This window comes from Benincasa hispida, chromosome 7 (genome assembly GCF_027475165.1).
Source record: "Benincasa hispida cultivar pf3 chromosome 7, pf3_genome.v1.1, whole genome shotgun sequence".
NCBI lineage: Eukaryota > Viridiplantae > Streptophyta > Magnoliopsida > Cucurbitales > Cucurbitaceae > Benincasa > Benincasa hispida.
In genome coordinates, this window is record NC_143484.1 from 56,152,269 (window position 1) to 56,173,976 (window position 21,708).

The 21,708-nt window shown below is 32.8% G+C and overlaps 2 protein-coding genes across 11 annotated transcripts; one reads left to right on the top strand and one right to left on the bottom strand.

Moving 5' to 3' along the window:
- The first annotated feature begins 5 nt into the window (after nucleotides 1-5).
- Nucleotides 6-3,786, top strand: LOC120081148 (uncharacterized). 10 transcript variants are annotated; one of them, XM_039035822.2, is made up of 8 exons: nucleotides 6-180; nucleotides 409-511; nucleotides 637-774; nucleotides 974-1,645; nucleotides 1,735-2,157; nucleotides 2,300-2,367; nucleotides 2,718-2,925; nucleotides 3,253-3,786. In XM_039035822.2, exons 3-8 carry the CDS (start codon nucleotides 730-732, stop codon nucleotides 3,280-3,282), a joined length of 1,446 nt encoding a protein of 481 aa, XP_038891750.1. In that variant the 5' UTR covers nucleotides 6-180; nucleotides 409-511; nucleotides 637-729; the 3' UTR covers nucleotides 3,283-3,786. The 10 variants fall into 10 exon arrangements, with proteins under 10 accessions (XP_038891750.1, XP_038891756.1, XP_090171601.1 ...); XM_039035828.2 differs by having other exon boundaries at nucleotides 688-774; XM_090315475.1 differs by having other exon boundaries at nucleotides 6-72.
- Nucleotides 3,777-6,897, bottom strand: LOC120081147 (formin-like protein 4). The gene is made up of 2 exons (XM_039035821.2): nucleotides 5,375-6,897; nucleotides 3,777-5,294 (listed from the first exon to the last, which is right to left on the bottom strand). Exons 1-2 carry the CDS (start codon nucleotides 6,568-6,570, stop codon nucleotides 3,974-3,976), a joined length of 2,517 nt encoding a protein of 838 aa, XP_038891749.1. The 5' UTR covers nucleotides 6,571-6,897; the 3' UTR covers nucleotides 3,777-3,973.
- Between the last annotated feature and the right edge of the window lie 14,811 nt (nucleotides 6,898-21,708).

The following is a 21,708-nucleotide window of genomic DNA, read 5'->3' on the forward strand; positions in this document are numbered from 1 at the left end:
TAGATAATAAATGAAGAGACCATTGCGCTGTCACAGACAAGACTTTCTTTCTAATACACTCCTTCCTCAAAAGTGGGCCTTACACAATACTCATCTTCCATTATTATTATATTATATTTATTTTATTTTTAAACAATTATTATTGTGGCTGATCTGATCCAACTCCTCTCTAGTTGCAGAGTGAGTATGAAATGAATTATAATCTCCAAAAGAGAAAATTAACAAAAAGAATTTGCTTCTTTTTGCCTTTTTCTTTTTTCCCGGTCGATTTTAATCTTCCTTTTCACTCTACCTTTCCAAAATCATTACAACTTTTTGGTGTATGAATGAACTATTTCTCGAGTTTATGTAGGGTGGATCTTGTTTTTTTGTTTAAGTACAATGATTGAAGATATTTTACTTTTGCAGTTTCCGTAAACAAACAAATTTTTTTGGCAACGGCTGTTTGGAAAGGTGGAATTGATTAGGTGATAATGGAGATGAACAGGGAAAAGGATGAAGATAGTAAAAGGTAAAATCGCTACATACTCATATCAATATATCCATCCACTGTTCGTTTTTTTTTTTTTTTTTTTTTTTTTTTTTTTTTTTTTTTTCATTTCTCTTAATTCTTCGTTTTCTTTTATCCTGATCCAGTGGTCTACTGATCTCCATTTCTTGTTTACACTGAAAATCCTACTGCCCTAGCTCACTGCTTTGGCCTTTCTTCAATTCTGACATTTCGAATCTATGGAGGAACCGGTAGTAGTTGATGTTCTAAACGACGAACATAAGGTACACAATTTTTTTGCCCTAAATTTTGTCCAAGATTCTCAATTATTTTTAACTTCTTCTTTCCTCTTTAAGTTGTTTGTTTCTGGATTTGGTGATTCATTTTTGTTTATAATTGAGGAATTATTATTATTTTTTTTTTTGCTGTACCGTTACTTGCTTGAATTTATGGTTAGATTTGGTTATGGCTTCGTGTTGACAGGTGGAAGAGAATGCTTTGACGAAACCACTTCTTGAGGTTTCGGTGTCTTTTGGTAGATTTGAGAATGATTTATTGTCTTGGGAGAAATGGTCGACTTTCTCGCCTAATAAGTATCTGGAAGAAGTTGAGAAGTACGCAACACCCGGATCTGTTGCTCAGAAGAGGGCTTACTTTGAAGCTCATTATAAGAAGATAGCTGATAGAAAGACTAGGTTACTGGAGCAAGAGAGGGAAATGGAATTTAATACAACAGTATCAAATGAACTGAACGGTGGAGGAGATCTAATGGGCCACAATGAAAGGGCTGATTCTGAATCCGAGACATCGAACCACCATGTTTCTGTTGAAGAAGTTGACCGAAACACGACGATGATTGGTGAGGTCAGTAGTGTTTACCAAGAAGTAGTGAAGGATGATGTTGAAAGTAATGTAGAATGTGAAAGCTCACCAGATGGTGAAAAGGAAGAACCTGAGGGAAAATTTGATTGTGTTGGTTCTGACTCTGAGACAAGCAAACAAGAAGAAGTTGTAGTGAAAGAAGTAGAAACTCCTCCTCCAGTTGAATCTCGGACCACGAAGGAACCTCCACAAAAATTGGTCAATAAAGTATCGGCAGTATCTAAAGTCAAACAGCAGATTCTAAAACCAAATCGACTAAAAGAATCTAAGAAGGTGAACTGACCTATTCTGTACTTTTAAATTGTTTGGAGTTACTAGATTTGGATTCACTGACTTCAATCTTTCTCCATTTTTTTGTTCAGACCACTCCAGTAGTCAAGGAACGAAACAGTGCAAGTGTGAAGAAGAAACCAGTATCATCCACGACCAAAGCAGCCCAGATTGCGACCCCCAAACTCTCCAAGACAACACCAGGACCCACCACACCAGCAACACGGTCTTCTGTGCCACGGTCCTCTATAAACAAGGGAAGTAATTCATCTCTAAGGAGCCGGAATCCATCTTCTGTTGAAAGCAAGAAAGTAGCGCCTAAGTCTCTGCATATGTCTCTTAGTCTGGGAACTCCCAACTCTGATCCATCTTCTGGTATCGGAATTAGAAGGTCTTTCATCATGGAGAAAATGGCAGACAAGGACATTGTGAAACGGGCATTTAAGACATTTCAGAACAGTTTCAACCAAATGAAATCGTCTCCTCAAGAGGAGAGGTCTTCTGCTCCTAAGATGGTTAGATCTTCTTGCTATTCCATATGCAAATAAATCTAGAACTGCCTGTCCAAATTGTATTGATTGTGCAACGTGATTGTTTTATTTATTATCAAGTTTGTCATTGCTTGACATTGTCCTTACCTCTCAATCTTATGGACAGGTTCCTGCGAGAGAGAGAGAAACAACAAAAATCTCCACTTCCGTGGCTGCTAAAAAGGAGACTGAAGGGTATTCTTTTTATAATAAATAACAACTGAATTTTAGCTGCGTTTCTTGCATGATACGTACAGTTCATCTTTGTCCCCGATTATATTATTAGGAAATTTAATTTTGTTCATTTTTTAAAATTCAGCAATTCCAACTCATTATTAGGCTGTTTTCTGCTGATTAGTTAACCTTTTGCTTAATAGATACACGACCTAGTCCTAATTCTTAATTCTCTTCTTGGATGAGCAGAATATTTTATGATTATCTTCCCAGAACCGGTAGTTAGTACCTATTTCATTTCTTCTTTTTAACAAACACACATATTCAACCAGTTCGTGTTGAACTTACTATACTTTCTTGTCATGTGATAGGATGCACAAAGTAAGTGGTACAATAAGAGGTACAGATAACAGAACGGCCAGGGTTGCTCCATCTCAAAAGTTGGATGGAACAACCAATGCAAAAGTTATTGGGAGAACAAGCCTGCAATCGAAATCTAAGGTTGTTCCATCTCAGAAAGTGGAGGAGAAATTTAATGCCAGAGCGGGAGGAAGAACAAATCTTCTATCAAAATCAAAGGTTTGCTGAAGTGTGGTATTTTATTTTATCTTTTTAATTCACACCATTGTTGTATATTTGTCTGCTCCTCAATGAATATACGCTCAAAACTGGTTAATGATTAGTAGGTTTTCCTAGTTTCCCATTTCATATATCAAAGAATCAACAACTCTTAATATCTTGTAGCCATTTATCCTAGAGGTGTCAAAAAATGAGCTTGTTGTTTTTCGTTTTTTTTCTTTTCCCTTCGATTGAAGCTAAGATAATTAGCAGAATTACTTCCTCTTTGTTTTTCTTTCATACGCTTTGGAAGTTAATAGGTAGCACACACACTATTTTCTTATACAGGATGCTTCTAGGAATGGGCTTCGCTCTTAAGTTTTGTAGATTGGAAACAAACCGTCAGCTACCAGGTGTATCAACAATGGGAACCGAATCTGGTTGGACGTTGATAAAAGTTACTTCTCCCTTCTCCCTGAAGGGCTTCATGTCATGAATTCATTGTTTCCCCTGAAAGTAGCAGTCTTTGTCGATCCAGAGTCTATGTAGATTGGAGTGGGATAGGATCTTTAATGAAGCAGATGGTGCCATTTTACGAGGTTCATCAGTAATATACAGAAAGCTCGAGGGGACCCGAAATAGCCCCGATTTATATATAACTAGAAAAGGGCATCTGTGTGTATGATGTTGTATTGTCTTAGAATTGCCTTATTTTCTTTCAGATAGGTGCAAATGCTATATATAATGTATACTTCATAGTCCCCAGTTGCTACATGATGTTTGATGATACTACAATTTTAGACTAGATGGAGAAACTTCGGATTAGCCTTTATATTATCCATATTTTTCGATTGAATAATATTCACTCATTGTAAAATCAAAGCTTTTGTAATTTACCATTTGGATAATGCTTAGATCTGCAAATCACAGACTTAATGCTATGATGAATTGTATCAAACAATTTAAGTACATGAAAAAATGCCCTATTGTTACATCTTTTGTTCCTGATTCCGAATCTTATGTACATTAGTTTAACAAAAATGAGAATACATTTATGAATAAAATTTGCTCAGAATTCATCATCTGTATCACTAGAGCTGCCTCTGGACTTGTCTGACATAAAATTTTCCGGCAAGTTATGGAAGATGGCCTTTGATCTCACCGGCGATGAACCCGAACCCAAACCCATATTTACTCCAGACGATCTCCTCCTCTGGAGATCTCGGGTAATTTCAACACACACTCGATCTACCATCTCTAGGAAATCTTTAACTATGATGAATAATTGAAGCCGATTTGCTTCTTTATCTTTTGAACTTACTGCCTGATAATACTCTGTTGTCTTCATCACTAACTCCATCACCTTCGTTTGTTCTTCTTTCACACCCTTCAGCTCTCTCTCTGCTGCCTCAAGAAACACTCTCATTTCTTTAGCAAAACCACCTTCATTGTTTCCAATTTGAGTCGAGAGCTGCTGGATTTCTGCAGTTCGGCTAGTCAGCGATGGCCAGGCCTTGACGAAGCTCTCGTAGTCGATTGCCGCCGCTTTCTTTACATTAGAGAACTCGGCACTTAGACCTCCCACCACTGGTAGTCCCAACATCATATATTCCTTTACTCTGTCTTCCTTCGCAGTTGAATTTTCGGAGCTGCTAAAGCTGTTGTCACTGCTATGACTGCTATTACGGCTCAAGCTCTTCTTCCTGTTTAAAATACACTTTTTCCCTTCTGCCCTGACCACTTCTTGCACGACAAAGTGAAGCAAAGTGGTTTTCCCATCAGTGCTTCGAACGTCAGAGAGCTTCCGAAGAGCTGTAAGGTTGAAAGCTCTGGCATTTCCTCTTGCAGTTCCTGCATTTAGCCGATTCCCAGCTTTGAGAATTGCTTCAAGAAGTTTCAAAAACAGCCCTCGAGTTCTTAGTTCCTTGCAGGCGGATTCCAGAGTTTGTATAGATTCCTTGAGATGGAGAATCTCCGAAGTGAAATTCAATCGGAAAAGCATGGCGTTGAAGCGCGTAAAGGCAGATGGAACCGATTTGAGAAGATGGTAAAGGAAAGATTCGGCATCAGCTAGCTTCTGAGGGTCTCCTTTGTAAGCAAGAATTTGGGAAATTTCTTCTTGAGTCGGAGCAATTCTTGTGAGTTTTTCAAGAATCTCTGTTTCGAGGCCTTGACCTTCGTTGAGCGCATCGAGGATTTCGTTACGAGGAATGGTCAAGGACTTGATTACAATGGCTATGTTCTGAGATTTTTTCGGTTCAAGAATGAAAGTTTGCGACGGCCCCGAGTTCCGACCAACGGCGTTTGCTGAAGAACTAGCTTCACTCCGGGGGGACTTCCGGTTCGTTGCGACATATCCAAACAGAGCTTCCATAAGATCCCCATCAAATCTGTACACAAACAAGAAATCAATCAGTACCCAAAAGAATATATTCAAGAAACAATAAAGGGTGTTTGAAAAGATAATTACTTGAAAGAACCGGCGCTCATTTTGTCCCAAACCATGGAATGATCGGCATTTGCAGTGTTCACTTTATCCCAATGCAGGGGCTTCATTTTAACCTGACCATTGTCGGCTGATGAAGAAGCCTCTCCAGAGGATTTATTACCCTCTTTTGCAGGTGCAGGCCTTGAGGGCAATTTTGAACCGCCGGGTTTGGGTGGTGGCAGCGGTGGTGCTGCCGGATTTGCTTTGGCCGGTATAGGAGGGGGAGGTGGACCTGCTGAATTGGTCTTGGATTGAATGGGAGGAGGAGGCGGCGGCGGTCTTGAATTGGTCTTGGCCGGAATGGGAGGAGGCGGCGGCGGCAGTCTTGAATTGGTCTTGGCTGGAATTGATGGGGGCGGTGGCGGAACAGAGCTCTTATTTTTAGGAACAGCCATGAGAGATTGTGACGGAGGTACCTGAATTTCCGCCGGCTGCGGTGGCGCTGCTGATGAAAGATTCGAACTACTTGATGGTTTTCCAACTGACTGAACAGAATTCTCAATAAATGGCGGAGGGTTGTTAATCTGGGGCGGCGGAGGGGGTGGTGGCGATGTAATCCGACTGGATTCTTCATCTTCCGGTGCAATCTTAACATGTGAAGTCGAAGATTTTCCTCGAAGAAGAGGAATTTCTTGAACAGGCTCTGACTTTTTGCTTCGATTTTCCTTAACATTTCCTTCTCCATCACTCCGATGAAAGCTATTCTTGGATTTCTTTCTTTCAAGTCTCTTCCAATAAATCACATCCAACCCATTTTCATCCACAATAAACCCTTTAAGATTCCCATCAACACGCGAAAATTCACTCTGAGCAACCGCCGGCTGCGAGTTCAAACCCGCCGGACCCGTCCCTGAATTAGCCTCCTCTGTTTTTCGTTTTCTTCCGATCACATATCTCTGTATTAAAAAGAAGAACAACGTGGAAATCAGAGCCACACCCACTGCAGTGACAGCCACCGCCGTGGCGATGGTTTTCGTTGACGTGGACGACGGCGGATGGTCAAGTGAAGACGACGGCGATATTGGCGATGGTGGTTGAGGAATAACTGGGGAAGGGTAGAAAGTTTCGATATTTTGAGGGGGACTAAGTTGGCAATAACAAACAGGGGAAAGAGAAAGGAATAAAAGGAAGAGATGAAGCTGCCATGGCTGAAGGTGAAGGTGAAGCAGCAAATCCATGGCGGAATTAAGAGATAAGAAACAGAGAGAGTGGAAAAGGGGAAATTAAATCCGGCGAAAAATGGAAGCTCTGAAGAAAATGAAGGTAAAAATAAAAATATCTAAAAAACATTTGTCTCTGTGTGTTTTGTTTTGGTGTTTGGTGGCTGACAGTTTCAAAGCGAGCAGTTAGTTGTTGCTTCTCTTCAATGTTTCCCGGCCTCCCTAAGTAAATTCCTCCATTTATTTATTTATTTCAAAACTAAAAAGCTTCTATTACATACACACTCAACACAGCTGTAAATTCTAATGAGTTATTACATTGAAATTAAAAATGATATAATATCTATCTCTCTTGGTTATGTTTATTTCCTATTTGCCTTTTATAATTTGACTCTTCATTTTCTTTACGCGTTAATGTTAATTTATTTTTTAAAAAATTAAAAAGTAGTTAAAAAGGAAAAAAAACCATGGAAGGAGTAAAAGTTAATGGATTAATAATTGAATTGATAATGAAGGAGGGGGGAAATTAGGGTTTGGATATGGAAGGAATGATGATCTCGTCAAAGTCAAATGAATCCAAACCCTAAAGAAGTTGAAGTTGACCCAATTTAATGAGTGGGCACGATTATTATTATAAATTTCATAATTTCATTAAATTTATTTTTAGAATAATTGAGGTTTTTTTCCTCAAGAAATTTAATTTCTCAACCGACCTTTGTAGAAGAATTTGACCGAATTGTTGCGCCATTCTCCAATTATTTGTAAAGGTAGAGTTTCTATTTTAAAAAATAAGATCTTTGTTTGACAAATTAAGATAAACAAAAATATTGGTTAAGTTATTAAATCTCCTCATAAAGCTAAATCGACAATCTTGAGATCCCTTTTATATATCAAAAGTGGTGTATTAAATTATAGTTTGATGTTACACTTTACATATATCCAAAGTTATGGTATTATTTCAAAAAATGTTTTTTTTTTAAAAAAAAAAAAATTAAAAAGAGGCATAATCATAATTGAGGGAAGATGAAGAGGGTAGGAAGTAGCTCACCAACTCTCATTCGTTTATTTGGTCATTTCCTCATAATTTATAATTATTCTATCAACTTGGTTTGTTTTACTCCATTTTTTTTTAATTTTTAATATCGATAAATTGAATTTTAATTTAAAAATGATAATACATATTAGTCTAATTATCTGTCATCATCGTTTTAGGATAAATGATTTAGTATGTAATTCACTTTGAAGCACGTTTTTCGCCAAAAATCACGTACCACTCGGCATTTTAACTTCTTAATCGACCCATTACACTCTTCTCCCAAAAAGTAAAGTAAAATAAAATAAATATCCATTACATTTCATTGACTCGAGAAAAAAATATTAAAAAAAAATTATTTTATTTAAATACTTTGATAAAAAGGGATTAAAATACACTTGAAGTCTATTTTGAATGGTTGTCTAACACTTCAATTTTTTCTAAAATGGTTTTTTTTTTTTTTTTTTTTTTAATTAAACACTTGAAGATGTATGCCAAACACACTCTTATAGTAGAAAGAATATTATGGACTCTCTTGATTGACTAGAGAAAAAAGATTAAAAAAAAAGTTATTGTTTAAACTTTTTTGATAAATACTATTTTAATTAGATTTTAAAAGTGTTTTTAAAGTTATTTTGAGTAGTTGTTAAATATTTTTATTTTTCCCCAAATGACTTATTTTCATAATTAACTATTTGAAAAGTTAAACCAAAACACACCCCATATCTTTTAAATACATTTTGTAGATTTGAATTATACAAAAATTTGTCCTTTTGGTCCCTATGTGTTAAAAGAAAATATTTGTTTGGTTCATTAAGATTTAAAATGTACTTATTTAATCTCTGAATTTTTAATATAAATTTGTTTATTTTTGAAATTTTAAAATATTCATTTTTAGTCTTTAAATTTTAAAAATTAAATTTAATCAATAGAATTAAAGATTACTTTGTTGTTTTCTACAATAACAAGATACTAATAAATCATTGATTGATGGGGATTGGCAGACCTATTTTCGTTAGAGAGAAGGGAAAAGAACCGAAGAGAAGGAAAAAAAAAATATTTTCTCATTTTATAATTTCAAATGTCACGTTAACAATTAAAATAATAATAATAATAATAATACTCAATTACAAGAAAGAAGAAAAAGTAATGTCAATGTCACTAAAAAAAAATAACGTCAATCACCTTTTAAATATATTTTTCAAAATTTAGGGATCTTTCTACTTCTAGAAATTAAGAACTATATATATATATATATATATATATATATTTTAAAATACCTTATACTAAATGAACTTATTCCTTAAAATTCAAGGATTAAAAAGCTTGGTTTAGTAAAAAAAGGGGAAAAAAAAACTTGTTATAAGTTCATATTTGCTTTTATAATTAATTTTTTAATTTTTAAATATATAATTGCATTTATGAAATTTTAATTTTAATTCTAATAAGCTTTTGTTACTATAGGGACTATAGAGCCGGACTTATATTGGGACATATTGGGTAATTTTAATTTTCTTCTTCATTTTTGTTTGCTTATTTCTTCCTCTTGTATATTCTTTCAATTAATGAAAATTAACAATAAAAACTAGGTGAATTTTCATACCAATAATCATATTTTCAATTCTTGTGAAACTCAAATTTATACCATATTTATGAGTGTGTAAAATAAACTTGAGGTATATAATTTGTATATATATATTTTTCAATTTATGAAATTACCTCTAAACCTTATGAAGCTTAGTTTATCATACCATGTTTATATATTTCCAACCCTTATGAAACCCAATTTCATACCATATTTATTTTTTCAAGCAACACGATGATGGTAACAAACAACTATATCGAATTCATATTTTCAAATGATTGAATATATTGAGTGTATATAATGAAATCCGTGGAATAAATATTTACATAAGATGAAATAATAAACATAAACACAATATATGTGCTCAATTTTATTATTTGTGACTACGTGTAAATATAATTTAATAAGATTATATTCATAAATATGGTGTTTTTATTCCTAAAAAAAATTATTAATCATAATTAACTTATTCAATATTAACTAGTAAAGACTTATTTTAGGAGAGATGTTCATACCGTTACTATTTTTTAACCTGAATATAACTTAATTGGTTAAGATAATAAAATATATTGTATAAAATTTTTTAAAAATAGGTGCGATACTCAAGAACGCAAGGATTAAAATATCGACATTGAAATCGATATCAACATTTCAATTTTACGAATATATCAACATATATATTGACAAAATATCAATATTTACATATACTTCTGTAAATCACTAATTTTATTAAATTTAATAGATCAATAATCAAGTTGTTTTTACTTCCAAACTAAAATATGAATATTGTTATTAGCGTTCATGTTAATATCAAACTAAATATATGATATTTTTTTTAAAATGTTTTATAAGTATTAATAAAACATAAATATTAAAGCTATCGAACAAATTTGGGCTAAAATTGAAAATTCAACCTTGAGCTCTAACATTTTCATTGACTTTGAACAAAAGCCCAGTCATCAGTGGCGGATTCAAAGTGGGCTAGTGGGCGATGGCCCCACAAAACTTTTCAATATATGTACATAATCTCATGCCTTTTTTTCATTCTTTTCTTTTGAAAAATTTATATTTATAATTAAAATTAAAATTTTACATTAAAAGCTAGAGAAATTTGGATTAATAGTGTAGCTTTTAAAATTAATTAGAAAAATATTGTAGTTTAAAAACTATTTAGAAAAATATGGTAGTTTTTCGATTTGACCTGTACTTTTATTTTTTTTTTAATTTCTGTATGTCAAGACTTCAACACTCGACAAATAAGTTTTTAAGAAAGAATGCACGAACACTCGACAAAGGCTCATTTATTATTTTCCACCACCATTTTCTTTGTTATTATATTTGATTTTTATTATTTTCGACCACCATTTTTTTGTTATTATTTTCGACCACCATTTTCTTTGTTATTATATTTTTTTTAAACAAAAAAGGATGTTGTTGTATTTCTCAATAATAAATAAAATCAACATCCTTAACTCTTAACTCTAACAGGCATCATAGAAAATAATAAATTCTCATTCACGTTTTCTTCAGTAATTTAAAAATAATAAAATGTAAATTAAAATGTTAATATTAATACAACTATTTAATGTATCTCATTCATTTAAAAATAATTAAAAAAAATCAATGTGTCCCACAAGGCGAACGTCGTCAGTTTTGAGCTTGTTGTTGTCGTCGACTTTGAACTTGAGGTTGCTCTAGTTTCTCTTGATGTTGCTCTGGTATCTTTGAAAGTGTTTCATAGTATAAATATTCATTATGCTCTCCACGGTCGCACAAATGTCCATGTAGGTATAAAGATGATGGACTAGCCTCTGGTCTGAATCATAATATCCTGAACCAAATGTTGACATCATCATCATCGGACTAACATAACTAAATCGGCTCTGCGTCCGCGTTATAGGAGGCAATTTTTCCACATTGTGGGCAACCTCATCAAACTCATCTTCTTCTTCTTGAACAGGTCCCCTATGTCTAGGAACTGGTGGAGGAACAATAGGTATATTGTACATATAATGTATCTCCTCCATATAGCTTTCGTTGTTAAGCAAGAATTTGGTCTGGATCATTTGCAACATCACGAAGGCTACTATTATTCGATCTCTGTGAATTATAAAACGATCATACTATATTTAAAATAAATTTAAATTAAAAATAATTAGACAATATTTATTTATGTACCAGATGATGACCCACAGCTACTTCCGACCGAGTAATGGAACACCTTATAATATTATTGTACCAATTGATGTAATTTTGAGTGGCATCCCTATCAAATTTCCCAATAGAAACCCCCACTGCAATAAAACTTGCACGATAGTATCATCGCACTACTAAATGTGCAACTTTTTCAGACCAATTCTCCAGTTTTTAGGTTGATGTCATGCACTAGGGGTTTAGTATTACAAGGAGATGTGACATCCTGCTAGAAACCAAATTGTCTCATTACCCTGTCAAGAAGATATCACTCACCAATGTGAAAACATATGAGATGACTTATCATCTGCCATATGCTTTGACCGTTTTACAGAAATTGGGCAAAGTGTCTATAACAACTTTGTAAGACTTTCAAATAATCTGAAACATAAAATATTATGTTAAAAAGTATTAAAGACAAATACATTAAAAATTTGTATAAAAAATTCAATTTGGTTCAGTATTAATGTACCTGATCAGGTTGAAGTAGATCAAACATATATTTATATTGACAAACTACATGTATAGCTGTCCTAGTCACACAAAAGTTGTCTCTCCACTTATATTTTTAAATTAATACTTTAGATTTTAAATGAACTAAATCAGTTATATAAAAATATTTGTTAAATTAAATTGAATTAAAATAATATATCGAGAATCGTAGACTTGTTAGCTAATTAAGCGTCATTTACATGTTGGAGTTGTGGAGTAATTGTTGAAAATCATTCCCAAGTCCATAGCTACAAAAAGTATCAGAGGCCCAAGATCTCACGAACTTTAAGTTTTCTTGCTTTGCATAGTTGTTTATACAGCCATGCCAAACATGCTCCACCTCAAGAATACCATCTCGCATTATAGAGGTTAGCTAACAATGACAGGAACATCAAGTGAACAAAATGACTTGATTTGTCAGAAAACAGACTTCCACCTATTATTTGTAGTATATATGCTCGTGTATATCTTATGACGGTTTTCTCATCCGCATCATTAGCAACTCATGGAATTTTGTCCCTAACCATGTCAAACTTAACCAAGATCCTTTAATTTTATCGGCGGGTGGGGTCACACCGAGGAACAATTAAAAATATGTAACCAGTAATCACGCATCACTCCAGAGACCGACTCACCTTCAACAGGTAACCTGAACAACACTTCTATGTCCTGTAGAGTGATAGTGCACTCTCCAGTGGGCATATGAAATATATGCGTCTTAGGTCTCCATCTCTCGATTAGTGCTGTGATGAGATACCAATCTAGCTGAATGAATCTCAATTTGGAAACTCCATAAAATCTAGACATACGATGTAATAGTGGTATTCGAGGGTGGAGTGGAATAGTGCAATGAACAACTATCTCTTGATGTCTACCAGATATCTTGCTAATGGTACGATCTTTCCATACAACTGATGATCGATGAATCGATTGATCGTACAGAATATCATGATCAATCAATCCTGGATTTAAAGCCATGATCTAAAAGAAAAAAAATATTTATTTCTCGAGTAAAACATAAAAATAATGTATAGCTTAATATTATTTGCACAATAAAAATAGTATTTACAAGATAAAAATATTATTTGAACAATAAAAATAGTATTTCCAAGATAAAAATATTATTTACATAATAAAAATACTATTTACAAGATAAAAATATTGATAATAAAAATCCCTAATTTTCTGGAGTCTGTCTTCATAATGAAGAACACTTCCTTCGATTATGACCTAACTGATTACAAAATGCACATCATAGTCGAGCGCTTGGTTCTGTCCAATCCATCTCGTTATAGTACCGTGAACTATTTGGTCTACCAGGTTTCCTCAACAACGATGGGTCAGCAGGTAAGACAGACATATTAGGATGCGTGATCGACTAATCTTCATGCGGTACAGGTTTAAAATTGAGAAGAGTAACCTGCAACATACGTTGACAGTTTATAGTAGTCCTCAATAAAATCTTCGTAGTTCATGTTAAAACGTGAGCAAACTACCATAAAATGCAAGCATGGAATGTTAAACGTTTGCCACTTGTTACACGAACAGTACCGCTCGGACCCGTTTAGCCTTAGTATTTGAACATTTCCTCCTTTAGCATTGAGGCTATGACATCCGACACCTTCATATCGATCATATGACTGTACTTCATGTTTACTAGATCTTGTAGGCCATTTATTATTTTTTTTCGTGTGTACTCGAATATTTCCTCACTTAGTATTATAAATATATTTATTCACTAAATCAGTAACTTTCCTCGATATTTTCCATACAAGTGGGTACCATCTATTTGAATCACTGACCGACATCTATTAAAAGCTTCTATACAAGGACCAAATGCTCAAAATACAAAAGTAAGGAGGACATGTCCTTCAATTGACGTTTCTATCACTCTTCACTCCACATGGGTTCTGGGATTGATCTGCTTAATCATATACAACCACCTGGGTAACAATTTGTATGACTCATCACAGTCACCAAACACTTTAGCCAACGTCTTTCTTTTGACCTCTCATACTCTATGGTTAAGAAACATGATATCCAAATTTTGTTTTTATGTCGTACTGCAGTTGTGCCATGCTGATGGATGGTTTTTCTCTTACGACATCACAAAACTCTAGTGTAATCATCGATGAATCTAACTGCACATGACTTTGACTAAGTTCTGAGTAAAAACATATATGTTGATAACATACTTAATGATCTCAAACAAGCCATGCGACTTTTTTTTTGTTGCACGAAGTCTTTATTTGCAACTTTCTTCCCATTTCTTACACCGAATTGCCCAAGTTGTTGGTGTCGATTCCACAACCTCATATGGTGTGTGACACTTAATAGAAAAATATTTGACTGCGTGTTGTAGCATTTATTTTTCTTGACAAATCATCCCCTTATACAATTGGGTATTGTCAACATCTATAAGGGCTACAATTGTTGAATGCATCTGAAGATAACTCATGTTCACGACTATCAAAATCTAACTCTTCAAATTCATCGCCCTTTTCTGTTCTAAAATCACTATATTGATTGTTAGCCACTATATTTTCTATTGGGGTTGATGCCCTAAATCTCGTAGGATTCTATAGTTTGTAAACCTTGTATGACCAAACTTTTATGTGATTAATAATATATGATATTTTTATTCACTTTGTCTGTAAAATATGTGATATTTTAGTTGCATTAACCATAAACCAATAAACTAACATCCAAGGTTATCGTTGTAACTTAAACATGTATGTGGAGATATATAGGTAGATCATGTTTAAGTGATAACCTAAATGGTCTGTAGTAGATGGATAAGTTAGGTATCTTATCCTGGTGACACTACGAGTATGACCCATTTTGTAGGTGTTACAATTGTTGTAAAGTGCTACAAATGATTTGATCCCGATCATTCATGTATTAGACATGCGAAATAGGATATTCTATATAAAGAAGTTTGTATAAGACCGGACAATGAAATGTTTAGTCTCATTATATAACGTCATTCATAATAGAGACTTTCATTTCACTAGGATGACCATAGTTGACATGACCTTAATCTTGAGTGAGTTATGAACTCCTGCTTATGAGGGCGGTTCTTTAATTTATATGGGTGAGAGTGACCAGATCGCCGACTTAACAAGCCTACCATTTTGAGGATTCGTCAGATTGGGGAGATAGGAACACAGCTACATAAGATAGAATTCACTCCTTTCCGAAGTAGGGATAAGTAGATAAATTGCTCCCTTAAGGGCTGATTCTTGGTCTTGAACAATGTGGCACCATACCCTCTCCTGGCCCAAGAGGAGTTTAGTCATAGTGGGACTATGATCTATTGTTCATTAGAGGGATCAATGGTATTTAAGGAGTTAGATGTAACTACAGGGGCAAAACGATAATTTGGCCCAGTTATACTTATGAGCAATTTGTGAAGGATCATCGTACGGTTGATTGGTTATATCCAATGGACACGAAATATATCTGTAGTGCGAAGAGTGCAGCTGTTGGTCTTTAATGGAGTGCCTGACAGTTAATGGATGGTGGATAATGTAATTAAAGAATTTAATTAATTATTCACGTACCATGGGAGCTTCAAGCTACAGGTCCATAAGGTCTTCTTGATAGTTCAAAATGATTTAGTTGAGAATCAGTTTTTTGGTTAATTTGAATTGTTCAAATTAATAAGAAGAAATTTAATTATATAAAACATAATTAATAAGAGGGAATTTAATTATATAAAATATAATTAAATTGATTCAATTATATATGATATAATTGTTATAATGTATTTGATACATTATAATTTATTTGGAGGAAATAAATATTTGAATGAGATTCAAATAGGTAATAAATTTAATATAAATGCCATAAAATAGAGAAAAAGAACTATAGTTTGTATTGTATATGATACAATATTGAAACTATAGATGATGTGTTATATTTGATATAACATATAGCTTAATATAAATAAGATATGGTAAGTTGGTTATCATATTTATTTATATTATTTTGGATAATTATTCCTCTTTTCTCTCCAACCCTTTAGTGGGTGGTTAAGTGATTTTATGGAAAATGGAATAAAAGAATTAATTTTCTTTTCTTCCACACAGACTTACGTTGAATTGCTACATAATTGAGAGCTTTACTATACGATAGTGGAAATCACAGAATTGTTTGTTCTTCCTTAATCTTCTTCCTCCTCCAAACTCAAACTCCATCCTAACCAAAATAGTCAGAGCCCACCACTCATGGACTCTCACCTTGAGAATACCAAAGGTTCCAAGTGGTAGTGTCTTCTTACTTTTGGTTCAAGAAGTTCTTAAAGAAAGTCTTCAAGGTTTTCTGAGTTCGAGGTTCGTGACAGATCGAAGGATTTAGACAAAGAAAGGTTCTTCAAATGTATAATCTCTTAGACTCTATTTCTTTATTAAAAAGCATGCTGTAATTTATTTAAGAATACATATCTTGTATGTTTGTTGTAAATTTATTTTTCAATCAAAATGAAATTTGGACTATTCACTTCCGCTCAAGGATCTCTTTAAATCGAGTTCCTTCATTTTCATCATCAATGGGTAGTGCAACTGATTCAAGATCAGGGCCAATACATTGAGTTGGATCTTCAAACTGACTAAAGGGTTTATTCAAGTTTATATCCAACCCTACCCTACTCACATTAACATATAAATGCACTAAATTTGGGAGTGACATCGTGATTGAGAATATCAAGTTTATTGTTTGTTCATTAGGAATAGGGAATGACATAAACCTTACTGATCCTAATGGTGTTAGATTATGATGTCTATATATTATTTCTAATTGATTTGCTCTCATAACTACACTAAGTGACATCCCTACCATTTCAATGAATTGTTCAAAAACAAGCCCACTGTTCACATTTATGCTAAAACCCCACATGGTGGTTGGTCATAGTCAACTCTATCAACACCATCAATCACATTACCATTTGTAAACAATATAAATCCCAAACATTTTTCTGCCATTTTCTAAAAGAGAAAAAGACAAACAATACATTATTAATTAAACTCACAAATTCAATAGTGATTCTACTTTTTTTTCTTCAAAGTGACAACGTTTCCCTTTTTTTTTTTATTTGTTATCCGACAACAAAAACTAAAAAAAAATGAAATAATATTAGAATCTATAACTTATTTTTTAATTAAAAAATAGGAATTTAGGTCAATGTACGTATACCTCTTTTTGAATCTTTGTTTCGCTAACAACAATAAAAACTATAAAAAAAGAAATACTAATATGAGAATAGAAACAAAATTTATAATTATTTTTAAAAAATATAAATCTAGTAGAGTGAATGAAAAAATCTGTATAATTTGTGACCAGAGAAGGGTGAAGTATGGGGAGAAAGGATTTACACGAAAGAGAATAAAAGAGTAAGGCAAAGAGCAAGAAGAGAGTAAGGCAGATAGCAAGAGAGCAAGAGGCGATTTGAGAAGGGTAGAGTTGTTCTTTATAATACCATAGGTCGAGGGTTCAAAGCTCGACCCACAGATTTAAAATGATAGGTAGGTAGGTGGAGGAGCGGCAACTTTAAAGTCTCTGCGGTTGTGATGAGACGATTCGGCAGGATGTCGATGGTTGAAGATTCGACCTATGTAGGTCAAGTTTTGAACCCTCGACTTGCTTTTTAATTTTATGTAGGTCAAAATTTCAACCCTTGACTTACTTTAGGTCGAGATTTCAACCCTCGACCTAATTTTTTTAAATTTTTTTTCACGTCTCGAAATTCTAAAACTACCACAAATCTCTAAATAGTTTTGAAAGTACCATATTTCACTAATTACTTTTCCAAACAGCAATATTTAAATAAAAAGCCCTTAAAAACTATATCTAGATTAATGATTTTTTTAAGAAACGGAAAAGAAATTTTCATTGTTTTTTCAAATATAGCATAAAATTTACTTTTCTTATTTTTATATTACTTGAGTTTGGATTAGATTATGTTGTTTAAAAGAATTAAAAAAAAATTAAAAAAATGGATATATAATTGATGCATAAATGAATCTTTATTGTATCTTTGATTTTTTTTTTTTCTAATCATTCACCGACAAAAACAAGCTTAATTAAAGAGTGATTGACATGCACTCTCTTCCTGGTATAATTTTTGTTGTTTTACTTAGAGTGAAACATATCCCTACTAATCAACACTAGTTCTATGAATTTAAGATGTATGAATTCTCACACATTCTTCAAGAAAAATTAAAGTCACTAGTTATCTAATCTAAGATTTTTTCTACTCGAGTACACTTACCTTTAAACTTCTTTATGTATTATGATTTTTACTTTTTCTTTTAAAAAAAGTATAGCTATTGTTTTTTTTTTTTTTTTTTTTTTTTTTTTTTTTTTTTTTTTTTGTGATAGTTTATTCTAATTTTGTAACCTTTGCAACTACCCTGACTCTGTGAGGTCTAGAAAACAAATTATTATTATTCAATACAACTATGCAAACCTAAATATGCCGTTATGCCAATTTGGCTGAAAAGTTTGGTTCATTTTTGTTAAACCTAATATAATTTATTTGGATCTGATCTCATTGTACACAACTATGATTTAGCATAAATGCAATTATGTCCATTTGATAAAATAATATTAAAATATTGGATGGGATAGGTGTTGGGTTAGTATCCTAAATCTCGTGGTTTTCGTAGTTTATAAAACATATAGACGAATTATTTGTTTAATAAAATAAGGAGTTATTTTATTTGACATTTAGATTGAATTAACTCAATCCAATAAACTAAGATCCAAAATTATTTTATGTAGCTTGAACAATATGTGGTAGACATACAAGTGGATCATGTTCAAGTAATAACCTAAATGGTCTGTAGTAGATGGATAATCCTAGTGACACTATGGATATAACTCACTTTGTAAATGTTACAATAGTTGTATGTGTTACAAACGATGTGATCTAAATTGTTCATGTGGAGACATGTGAGTGGGGGTATCCTACACAAGGAGTTTATATAAGATCAAACCGTGAAATAATTAATCTCTCTTTATAACACCATTGACTAAAGAGATAAATATTTCATAAGATGACCATAAGTAACTCGACCTCAATCCTGAGTCAGTTATGGATTGCTTCTATGAGGATAGTCCTTTGATTTGTATGGGTGAGCGTGGCCTGAGTAGTCGACTCAATAAGTCTACTATTTTGGGGATTTGTCCGAGTAGGGAGATGAAAAAATAGCTACGCAAGATGGAGTTCACTCCTTCTTATCTTTAGGATAAATAGATGAATTGCTTCATTAAGTACTGATTCCGGGCCTTGAATAATGAGGCCTCATCCTCTCATTGGCCTGAGAAGGATTTAGTTTATGGTTGGACTGTAAACTGATTATTCATTAGAGGGATCAATGGTACTTAAAAAGTAAGAGATAATTATAGAGGTAAGGACTATAAACTGATTGCTCATTAGAGGAATCAGGTATAAATGTTACTTTTCTTATTTTTATATTACTCTTTAATTTGAGCTTGGATTAAATCATGTTATTTTAAAAAAAATTAAAATTCTGAAAATGGATATATAACTGATGCTATTTATGTAAATGAATCTTTATGGTACGTTTGATTAATTTTTTTCTAATCATTCACTCACCAAAACCAGCTTAGTTAAATAGTGATTGGTATGCACTCTCTTCTTTATATAACCTTTGTAGCTTTACGAATAGTGAAATATATCCCTACTAATCAATACTAGTTCTGTAAATTTAAGATGTATGTGTTGAAGGAGAAATTTTGGATCAATCACAAAATGCCATGTCATTTCTCAAATTAAATCACAAATCATCAAATTTGGGACCTATTAAACGTCGACACTGTTAGGATTGATATTCTAAATCTATTTGTACTCGTAGTTTGTAAACTTGTATAAACAAATTATTATTAATAAAATAAAAAATATTTTATGTTATGCATTAAATCAATCCAATAAACTAAGTTCCAAGGTTATTTTATGTAACTTGAACAGTATGTAGTAGGCATATAAGTGGATTATGTTCAAGTAATAACCTAAATGGTTTGTAGTATATAGGAAGGCTGAGTACTTTATTCTGGTAACATTGTAGTTACAATTGTTGTAAAGTGTTACGAATGATCTGATTCTGATCATTTATGCGGAGACATGTGAGTGGGGGTACCTTGTAGAAAAAGTTTGTATAAGACCGGACCATGAAATGATTAGTCTCTCTTTATAACACCATTACTTGAAGAGACCTACATTTCACTAGAATCACCATAGATGATTTGACCTTAATCTTGAGTGAGTTGTGAACTCCGACTTATGAAGGCAATCCTTTGATCTGTATAGGTAAAAGTGGCTAGATTCACTCATAGTTACACAAGATGAAATTCACTCATTCCCATTGTTAGGATAAGTAGATGAATTGTTCCCTTTAAAGACTGATTCCAGGTTTTGAATAATGAGGCACCTCACGCTCTCACTAGCCAGAAATGGGTCTAGTTATAGTCGGACTGTAACTAATTGCTCATTAGAGGGATTAGTGGTACTTAAGAAGTTAGATATAATTACCGGGGTAAAATGGTAATTTTGACCCAACTGTAGTTACAAACAATTTGTGAAGGGTAAACTTACTATTGATTGGTTATATCCATTGGACAAAGAAATATATTTACAGTGCGACGAGTGCAACTGTTGGTCTTTATTTGAGTGACCGACAGTTAATGAATGTAGATTAATTTAATTAAAGAGTTTAATTAATTAGTCCATATAATTAGAGCTTTTAATCTATAGGTTCATAAGGTCCCTTGCTAACTCAATAAGGGTTTAATGAGAATCAATTAATTCTGGATTAATTTGAATTATTTAAATTAATTAAAGGGAATTATTTGTATGAGATGCAATTAATATAATGTATATAGATACATTATAATATAAAGTTTAATGAGAGAGATCGATATTTGAATTTGATTTAAATATTAATTAAAACTATAGGTTAAAATTAATATGAATATGAATCATATTAAAACTCTAGATTATATGAGATAATATAAAGTTAGGTTATATTATATGGGATATAATATAAAGTTTTATTTAATTATATTATTTAATATAATTAAATGTAAAATAATTCTTTTAAGAGTTATTTTACGTGATGAAGGGAGTTATGAAAATAACTCCTTATCTCTCATATATAGGAACATCACAGAGGAGTTAAAAAAAAGATTGATTCAATACATGAAATTCAAAGGGTTTGGAAGTCTCTCTGTAAAGTCTTCTTTCTCTCTATGAAAATTCTATAAAAAAATTTCCCTTCTCCCTCACCAAAATTAATAAAAACTCCCATAACTCCTTCTTGATTCTCTCACTTTGAGAATAATGAGGAAGTTAATTGTGGTGGCGTCCAAGAGTCTCCCTGTTCTTACTATGTTCGTGGGAGAAGTGTTCATGAAAAGCAGAAGTTATTTGTTCGTGTTCACTAAGAGAGAAATATGTGAAGAAGGTTTTCTTCAAGGGTATGTGTTACCGTTTCCTCTCTTTAATTAGAAAGTAGGCTTAGATTCATGTTTATCTTTTCTATTTTGTGGTTTCTTTGATTTAATTGATTCAAAAAATAAATTCACTGACACAAAGGCGATCAATCGCTTTCGCATCGGAAATTCAATTCTTTCAGTTGGTAACAGAGCTAAATCGTGTCTTTGATTTATTTATTTATTATTATTTTTGAAATCAAAGTCGGAGAATTGGTGGGTATTGTATGCATTGTGATTGTGGTTTGCAAAATTTGAAAACTGGCACATAGATTTACAGTGTTAAATCGTTTAAAATTGTAAGGGCCCATTGTTTTGAGTATTCATGTTATCGAGTCTTTAA